The following is a 10095-nucleotide window of genomic DNA, read 5'->3' as shown; positions in this document are numbered from 1 at the left end:
AGAGAGCCAGCACATGACCAATGCTTTGTACAGGCTCTGCACTGGAGAGAATTTCACCTAGGTCAGGGTGATTGCCAATCCGGGAAAAGACGGACTCTTGGGAGATAGGCTGGATGCAGGTTTGCCAAATCCTTCGAAGTATCCTCCAAACAGATACCATTTTGGGAGATAGGCCCCGATTGGTCCTGTGCTCTGATAGGTTTATGACATTTTAATTTAGTTGTTCTTTTTAGACTTCTGTAGCAGAGCTGTAGGGAGAAGAGGCTGTGCTGCCCACACAGCTCCTGGAAGGGCTACTTTAGATTCAGTTGTGATTATGAACATTTCCCACTGCTAATAATGTGGCAAGGAGGGAAGTTTTAGCACATGGTGTCTGTACTTTGTTCTGTAATTCTGTGCCATTTAGTTCATCCCTACAGGACTCCTCTAAGCATGAAAAGCTCCCCCCTGCTTGGAGCGTACAAAACAGGCACCATTTCAGTGCCTGCTTAGGAGTGGTCAGCGCACGGGCTGGAGAGGAAGGAATGCGGAGTTCTGTTCGCAGCTCCGTCAGTGACGTGCTCTGCGACCTTGTTCAGGTCACATGCAGCGGGATATTTGAGAGCGCAGCTCCCACTGAGAATCGTGGAGAATCCCACTCCTCCACTGTTTTCAGTGGGAGCAGCTGAATGCCAAGCTTTTCTGAAAACCTGGCCCTTAACGTGACTCCATTTCCCCACTGGTAAAATGGGGTTAATCAGCCTTCCCCATGGGGTCAGTGCTCAGCCAGCCTGCGGGCGATTCAGTATTATTTCACAGCCCAAGCCCCAGACAAACTGAAGAGAAGGAAGCTGTGCAGAGTTTCTTAAAAGTGAGCTAAGATCGCAGCGCAGTTGGGGCTACTGCCTGCAGACGTAGGTGACATTTTAAACTATTTTGAAAGCGCCTTTGCCTCAGGGGCTCTGTTTCCTCTGCAATAACATTATCACAGCCACTTGGACTAGTGCCTGGAGGGGCTAGGAGGTCAGCAGGTGTCAGAGGGCTCACCTGGCATCCTGAACCTGGGCCTTGTACGTACTTAGAGCAGAAAGAGGGTTGTTTTCAACTGCTTTGTAATAACATAGCTCGGTCCCCTCTCCTAAGTGCTCCCTTTGTCTTCTCTTATGCCTGGCTTTGCATCCTTTTTCACCCCCTGGGTGGAACACCCCCCAAATGCACCATGCATCCTCCTGCAGCTCCTTCAGATTTCTCTTTAAAACCCACTTTCAGGAAGCCTTCCTACCCTGACAATCTCCCCGCAATGTCCGAGCCCCTTTGTTTGTCTGACATGCCCTGTGTACTCTTAATGGCGCATAGTCATTTAATTCTGTGGGCCTCTTCTACTTTGTGGAATCTTCAATCAGTTGGGTAGAATGTTTTGCATTTCACAGTGAAAGGTTGTGACGTTGGTCAGGGGAAGAGGGAGTAACTCAGAGAATCTCTTACTAGAGATGTGCTTGGGGTGGGGGGAGAACATTGCATTTGGAATTCCTGACAAATGCAGAGGGCATGTGGGGAATAACACCAGGCCACCAGCAGCTGGGCAGGGTAGTGGGAGGCCATCACTGCTTGCCTTGCTAATGGATGTGAATTACATCTGCTAAAGTCTCTGACCTGCTAGCAAAAACAAACCAAAAGATGTGGCTAAATTACTGCAAGTGTTTTCCGCAGTTACGCTGTAGAGCACGCCTGGTGCTGTTGCTAATCTCTCTGGGCTTTCCCAAGTCTGGAGAAAGACACAACAGTGAGTCCACTGGTCTACTAGAAAGTATCAGGAAGGTCATATGAACTAGAGATGGAGCCCCCGGGCTCAGAGAAAAGGGATTCAGTGTCACACCCCTCTAGCCATTAAATCAAGGATAAAGCTAGTCCTCACAGGGCTGATCCCGGAAGGAACACAGTGACCGGTTTGGGGAAACTCAGCTGATTCCTGGCAGAACCATGCAATACACACGATGGTTCGTTTGTTCCCAAGACTTCTGTATAAACGTCTCTTCAGTTTCTATTTGCAGAGGCGTCTTGTGGCTTCCTTGGCTTGGCTTTGATGGGAAGCTGTAACTCAGTCAAGGGTTGTTCATAAGACTTGAGGAGGAGAGAGGAAGTCTAATGGGCAGAGCATAGGACAAGGAACCTGAACCCCGGGCTCTATTCTGATCTCTGCTTCTGACCTCTTGTGTGACCTAAGACGAGTCAATTAACCTCCCAGAGGCTCAGTTTCCTGCCTTGTGAAGTGGAGGTGACCCACTCACCCTGCCCCCGGGCACTACAGAAGTACCACTTGTGTTTTCAAACCTGAGCTGATTTCTACATGCTACAGATGAGTCTTTTCTTACCCAAGGCTGGTGGCCCTTTGGCCAGAATCTCTCTCCAAATAGTCATTCTGGTGTCATTCCAGCCCTATGAATAATGCTCCGAACTTGCTTCAGTCTTTACCATATATACTTGCAAGTCCCTCTAGCACACCAAGCCTTTTAGGTCCGGTCCACACTATGGCTTGAACCATGCTACTAACCACCCCTGCTCAAAAATTGGTCAGCCTGATTTGTGCCGGACAACTCATTCACAACATTCTTGTTGCCAGTCCAGCTCTAGTCCAGATTCCCAGTTCAGCCAGGACAAGGACTTCTTTAGAACCATGCTAACACAGACCAGTGCCAAAGACTGACCCTAGGAACTCAGAGGGACTACAGGGAGACCGCACTATTTGCCTTTTTAAAGCTCATATGCACTGTTGTTGTAGCTGTTTTGGTCCCAGAATATTAGAGAGACAAGGTGGGGAAGGTAATATCTTTAATTGGACCAACGTCTGTTGGTGAGAGGGAGAAGCTTTGGGGAAGGTACTCGGAGTGTCACAGCTACATACTAGGGGGAACAGATTGTTTAGCCTAAGTAGTTAATATATTTCAAGGGACACTCGGAGTACCTTTCCCAGACCTGAAGAGAAGAGCTCTGTGTAAGCTCAAAAGCGTGTGTCTCTCACCAACAGAAGTTGGTTCAGTGAAAGCTATGACCTCACTCCCCCACCCTCCCCTCGTCTTTATAAAGCTCTGCACTCTTGAGTACACTCCTCCCCTCCTGTCCAATTCCACCTCCCCAGTCTTTTCTGAAAACAAATAATATTCAACACAAAAATGTAACCAAATCAATGCAAACAATTGATGGAGGAGTGCCAAAGGCTTTGTCTAGAAAGAAGTCACTGTGGAGGAGAAGGTGGTGGGATTCAGAACTTCTCATTGGCCAGAGGCCTTAAATCCCCCCCCTGGAATTGATGCACTAGTATCTATAGAAGAGCATTGGCTCCTGGAGATACCCCAGCTGAAGATCTGGCCCAGCGTCTGAGCCAGCGCAGTTCCATTGAAATCAGTGGAGCGATGCCATTTACGCCGGCTGAAGCTCTGGCCCAGTGCGCCTAATCTTCTGCTCAGCCCGCACAGACAGCGCCTAAATCAGAGCTTATTTGCCTCCCTTTAAAAGGGGATTTGCTCCTTGAGGAGCAACTAGAATACTAGATAAGACTGTAAAACACTTGGCTGCTGCCAGATTTCTGCCAAGACACAAATATCGTTGAGAGGACTCAGAGTGTTCGAGCTCCACTTCCTCCCACAAAGATTTACTTTACACAACGCTGCACCCACCTGCGAGAGCACCCCCGGGTTCAGATCAGTCCTGTGTCCAATCCTCTCCTATTGAAGTCAATGAGCACTTCGTCACTGACTGCAGTGGGAACAGGATTTCGCCCAGAATCCTCCAACAGTGGCGCATGCCAAGTCTCCAGCCAAAAGTGGGGTTTCTCCCAGCTATCGGAACGAATCTTCTTGTCCCATCCCTGCTCTTACTAAGGCGTTTGGTTAGACACGGAGGGCACGGTGTACTGCTGCTCTAGCACTGTGGTATAGACACTTCCTGCAGTGACGGAAGGGGGTTCTCTGTCGAGGGAGGCACGCCACCTCCCCAAGTGGCAGCAGCTAGGTCAACAGAAGAATTTTTCCATCAACCTACACGTCTACACTGGGAGTTAGATCAGCTTACCTACCGTGTTCAGGGCGTGTGGATTTTTCACATCCCTGAGTGCCGTAGCTGGGTCGATCTACATTGTATGTGTAGCCCAGGGCTGAATATGGACCTGGACTAGACTGATTGGCTCCCATGCCGGCTTGCGTGAGGAAAGAGCGCTGGTTTGCAAGGCAATGGCAATGTTTCTAGCACCTCATCTTGCCGTCCAGCCTGGCTTCTCTCCTCCCCCTAACCAGATGTATTGGAAATACTTGTGATTCTCAGACCAGACCCAGTGTTGTCTACCGGTACATGGAATTCATGCCCAGGCACCTACTTTCGCACCATGGGGTGGGGACCAACAAAGGAAAGAATCCTGTGGATTGACCACACACAACATTTTGCCTTGGGAAAAACTCTTGGGCACCAAAGTTCCAAGAAGTCACAGATTTTAAGGCTCAAAGAGATCGTCATGATCACGTAATCGGACTTCCTGCCTTACCCAGGCCAGAGAACCTCACCCAGTGATTCCAGCATGCAGACCAACAGCTGGTGGTTGAACTCTATGCTCCACTGTAAATCAGGATCTACAGGTGTAACGGCAGCGAACAGAGGACCACATTCCATCTCCTCCTGACAGCACCAGCCTCCTCAGGGTTCCACTGGGCCACCTCCCCCAAGCGCACACTTAGGGTGACCAGATGTCCCGATTTTATAGGGACAGTCCCGATTTTGGGGTCTTTTTCTTATATAGGCTTCTATTACCCCCCCACCCCCTGTCCCGATTTTTCACATTTGCTGTCTGGTCACCCTACGCACACTTAAGTCAAGCAAAGAATCGGCTAAGTTTCTCTGTGGGACTTTGGAGCCTCATGGCACTGCAGCAAGAGGGGGAGGGGGCTGGGCGTCTCAACCCAAAAGTTGAAGGGGGTGGTTGGGGTTGGCCCATTACAGCAACTGGGACCAGCTGAGAAATTCAGGTCCAGGCTTGGATTTCAAAAGCCCACCCAAGTTCAGGGATGTTCGGATCCCAAGACATCTCAAATAATTACTTCTCAAATTAGTATCTAACTCAAAGGCACTGGGCTTTTGGTGATTTTTCCAAACACAAAAGAACCCACATTCATTTCTAGACGGGCGAGTGGCTCAGTGGAGGCCGTGGTGGGTCTTCACCCCCAAATATCTATTACACCGTCACTCCTGGAGCATTTCTCACCGTCCTCTCAGACTCCCCCATGCTAAAAACATCTCAGAGCAACTAAAGCAAGTCCCCGCGGTGACCGATCCCGTGCCCCCATCACTCAGGTGTGATCGCTCAGCTTTGACAAGTCATGAATCATCCCAAATGCAACTGCAAAGACTTTTCAGCAAGAATAAAATAAACCTATCAGAGATCTTATAATGGCCCTGGGGAAATGCACATGTCTAACTCTTCTTAGTGCCTGGAAAGCTCCATGCACCAAACAGCAAAGGAAACACCATCCCCCGTTTCCCAGGGCTCTTTCTACAGTTCAAAGAGCCATTTTATAGGTCTGTGCTGTCCCAGGGGCATTGATTTAACACACAGTTGAATCACTAATAAGTTATTGCCAGACCATGCCACCTGATTTAGTGGCCAAAGAAAGACAGCCCAGGTGTTAACTCCTTTACTGCCAGTGCACTAGGTACACCAGCAGATTAACCCTTTCCCCCCTGTGTGTCCATGTGATGTTTCGGGGAGGGGCTGGCAGCCTGACAGACCTACAGGCTGAAATCCTCCCCTTATCCGAGAACACACACAGCACAGGCAGGAGCAGAACAAACTCCCCAGACCCATCCAGCCCTGACCTGGAGGGAGTTGAGTCTCCATGGTCTGTGCAGTCCTGGCCTCTGGCTCTGTGCTGAGATTCCCAACAAAAGGTGCCAGTTACACCCAGTGGGGACTGGCACCCTTGGGCACTGGAAACTGGATTAAGACCGCTGAGTTAACAGCTTTCATTTACTACCTACCCATGCTGGATTTCAACCAGTCAGCTGGAGGGGGGAAAGCTGGTATCCTGCTAATGCTCCCCTGAGTCATCTCCTCCCACCTAACTTTTACTGCCATTTAAAAGCAAACATCTGTTCCTCATGGTCATGTGACAAAGCAATCAGCCTGAGAGGTGCTTTCTTCAAATGCTGAACAAGAGACTTCACGGGAAATGGGGAAAAGATGGTCATCCCTGAAGCCCCTCAATCTCTGCTTCACTACAGAGCTTCTCCCTAAACCATCCCCTGCCTCCCTCCTGCTACAGGTTTAAAGAATCAGTCAGATTCCACAGTCTGAGCGGGAGTCGCATTTACTGCTTGTTCTGGGTCACAGCCGCACAGCCCAAAGATGTGAGGAACTGGGATACATGCTTCAGTCCACAAAATGTTTCTATGCATGATGCTCATACTGTTAATACATAGCAGCTCAAAGAACTATGCTTAGCGCTCACTATGTACAGCCCCTTTCAACTGGAGATTTCAAAGCATCTTACAATGCTCATTTTACAGATAGGGAAACTGAGGCAGAATCACTTGCCTGAGGCCACACCGCCAGGACCCGAACCCTGCTCTCCTGATTTGCAGGCCTGTGTCCTAGTCATTAGGCTGCAGCACCTCCCTTAGCAGAAGAACCATCTGTGCATTTAGTCCAGCCCCGCAGGCTGCTTTCCTCTGCTTCTCTTTTCCTACGGAGTCATTCTCCCAAAGAGCCTCCCCACAGCAGAGGAGCAGGGACTGAGCACCAAACCTTTCAGACCCGGGGAACTTCAAGTCTGTACTTAATGACTCAAGCTCCTCTGTCTGGATCAGAACCAAGACACACCTGAGCATCCCCACCAGCTAGGGTGACCAGACAGCAAAGGTGAACAATCAGGACGGGGGTGGGGGGTCATAGGCGCCTATATAAGAAAAAGACCCAAAAATCGGGACTGTCCCTATAAAATCGGGACATCTGGTCACCCTACCACCAGCCAGCCTTGGAGGCCGTTCAGATCATGAGCAATTTGATCCAGGGCAGGCCCATGTGCACAAAGAAATGTTTCCCCAGAGTGATTGCTAAGTCACTCCCAGCTGCCATTCACATCTCTGAAGCAGGAAAATGCTCCACATCTCTGTCCCCTGGCTGGCTGTGGAATCATGCCTGGCGTTTTCCTCGTGCACAATAACTACCCCCTAATGGACAAAGCATTATTTATAGCTTAGGAAAGATGCCATCTTGCAATGCAGAGAACTAGGCAGCAGAGGGTGGCAAAGGACCACTAAGCGAATTCCGCACAGCAGTTGCAGGTCAAAGGCAAAGAAGGAAAGTGGCTGCTGACTTGAGTGACTGGTTTCCTTGAAAAAAAACAACAGAGGGTCCTGTGGCACCTTTAAGACTAACAGAAGTATTGGAGCATAAACGTTCGTGGGTGAATGCCCACTTCGTCGGACGCGTGCCACAGGACCCTCTGTTGTTTTTTACCGATTCAGACTAACACGGCTCCCCCTCTCAGACTGGTTTCCTTGCTGTCTTTTCTTGTGCAACGGCTCCCACAAGAGTGGGCCCGGTCAATACTGCCGGGCTCTGAGTGTGCAGTGTTACAACACTGTGTGATACACCCTAACGCCACATCTCCCCCACGCCCCACCAGAGACAGAGTTTCCGGAATCAGCATTTAATTGACTGCGTTCTAACAACACCTTCGCTGCCTGCAGCTTCCCACCCCGGGGAGACATGGCCCTCTGCATTCCTGTGCATGTCCAACTTGTGCCCTCAGCGGCAGCACTTGCACCTCAGCTAGTGGAAACCCCTCCAGCTGCCATTCGGATCCTTTCGCTGGTCTCTGTGGGTTTCTACCAGCCCCTCTAGGCTTTAGCTGAAGGATCACTAGCCCCGGGAACAAGCAGACTAGTAGATCTGTGGCCCTATTCCAAGGCCTGGTTGCCAGCTAGAACCAGCTTTTATAGGTAAGTTCCCAATCCGTGATTTAGTCAGAGCCTGATCCTGTAAGATGCCAAGCACGCCCAGCTCCCATTGACCTGAATGGGAGCTGGAGGTGCTCAGAACTTTGTAGGACTGGGCCCTTAGTTCCTCTTTGGCCTGTAAATAGAACCCCCTGCAGATGCAGGGGAGATTTCCAAGGGCAGCTAGGCACCCAGCCCCCACTGACTTTCAAAGAGACTTGGCACCCACCCCCTCTTTGTACCTTAGAAGGCCTCCCCTGTAGCTCTTATGGGACATAAACACCAAAATAATCCAGACTGTGTGGGACACCCGCCCGATGGCAGCTAGAGCAGGAGACAGTAATACTGCTCTGCTTTTATGTAGCACCCCGCACCCCCACTTCGCCCCCCCCTCCCCCCCCCCCCGGCTGAGGATCTCACAGCACTTGACTAACACTGATTAATTAAACCTCACAGCCCCCCTCTTGCACTCAGTAAGCGTCATTACTCCTATCACAGGGTATTTGCCTGCAAATTCACTTCCACAAGCCACAGAGAAAGAATGCTCCTACTTTGCACACATGAAGGAAACCTATAGGTGCAATGTTCCTAAACGGTCTTAAAGTTAAGAACGTGTCATTGTATGGGAAGAAGGACAAATAGGTGCATTTTCAAACATCTTTTACTTGACCTGTCTGGGTTCATAAGTAAACACCAAGCACCAGATGCAATTATGGGATAGAACTACATTTTTAGCCATGTGTGTAGGTCTCATCTAAAGTCTGTCCACACTGTGAAATCAGGCTTAAGCCCGGGAGTAGAGATGGCTCTGAACCATGCCCCAGATCCAAGTCTTTCCCACTGTCCCAAACTTTAGATGAGGGGAAGTGTTAAGATCTAAACCCATCTGTGGATTCAGATTTTGCAAATGGTCCCTGCCTTTATAACAGGCCAAGCCAAAATGCCAGCCACAGACTGCTGAATTCTGAAGTGTTGCAAATCTGCCTTTGATAATGCAGCATGCGCCTGTTTCTACACAGCATGGGTTATAACACGGTCTGGCCTCCTCAGAGCGAGTGTCACAGAGCTGTGTTAATACCACGCTGAAGTGCAGTTCTGCTCCGCAAAGCAACTCTGTAAAACAGGCAGGGGGGAGGACGGGTGCCCATGTTTATTGTGCCTCACTGACAGCATATCAGGTATGTTCACCTCAGAGTTAGGAGATGCCTTTTCTAATGGCCAGTCCCAGAAGCTCAAGCTGGGATCTGAGAGTCAAGCTGGGCTCTTTCTTCTTGCACATCATCACCCATAAGACAAGTTCTGAAGACCAAATTATCCCATCAGTGCCCTCGTACAACCGCACAGCTGCCAATGCAGCCACAGGAGAAGGAAGAAAGAATGTTTGTAATAGGGTGGGGGCCTGGGGGGAATAGATGCTTCAGGATTGAGGAGAAAGAGCCTTGAGGCAGGTGGGGGTCAGGGAGGCTGTGGAGGTGTAGCCTGGGGCAGTGAGAGGGCATGGCTTACCTCTCCCATCAGGTGCAGTTTTCGCCCCAGTCTCCCTCTGGTGGTTGGATGGCTCAGCCCTCCGGGTATGCCGAGAGTCCTCTCCTCTTGGGACAAATCAGAGTTCAACCAAATCACAGCGAGTCCCTTTGCCCCTGGACAGCTGGGATTTCCGCACTGATCTCCAGGTGGCAGCGCTGAGGTGTAGAGCCGCCTAGTTCCTCTGGACCATACCCCAGGCCCACGCTCCACACTTCCCTCTCCCTTCCTGCGGCTACTTCCTCCCCTCGCTTGTCTGGGTCACTGCCCGCCTGCCTTTAGGCCTCCTTCCTGCAGCACTGCCACCAGCTCTCTCTCCATGGGGAGCCCTGTTCAGACACTGGCTCTTCTCCCTCGAGGGCTCCTTAGCTGCTGCTCTCTAGCTCTTCCTAACCTCAGACTGGGAAAGTGACCTGGCTTTTATTTCCTCTCCCCAGCCCTGCCCCAGCAGGCCTTGCAGCACCCTATGACTTGGAAGTACAGGTCAGAGCCCGGAGATGAAGGTTTGACTCACCCTGGGACAGGCAGACTTATACAGATCTCTGTGTTACCCAGAGCCTTGCAGAACCTCTTGTGCTGGTGACACCAGATGCCCATTACATAGGGCTG

General features: G+C 50.5%; 1 protein-coding gene across 2 annotated transcripts in view; it reads right to left on the bottom strand.

Moving 5' to 3' along the window:
- DNMT3B (DNA methyltransferase 3 beta) overlaps positions 1 to 9492 on the bottom strand; it is an 88022-nt gene extending 78530 nt beyond the window's left edge. For both annotated transcript variants that reach the window (XM_065566346.1, XM_065566347.1), the window contains exon 1: positions 9469 to 9492. In XM_065566346.1, coding sequence (XP_065422418.1) covers positions 9469 to 9477 — 9 coding nt within the window. In that variant the 5' untranslated portion in view covers positions 9478 to 9492. The remainder of the gene's footprint in view (positions 1 to 9468) is intronic.
- Positions 9493 to 10095: the final 603 nt, after the last annotated feature.

The sequence above is a fragment of the Chrysemys picta genome, chromosome 13 (genome assembly GCF_011386835.1).
Source record: "Chrysemys picta bellii isolate R12L10 chromosome 13, ASM1138683v2, whole genome shotgun sequence".
In the NCBI taxonomy this organism is placed as follows: Eukaryota; Metazoa; Chordata; order Testudines; family Emydidae; genus Chrysemys; species Chrysemys picta.
The sequence above is the reverse complement of the archived record's forward strand: the minus strand, read 5'-3'. Positions and strand labels throughout refer to the sequence as shown.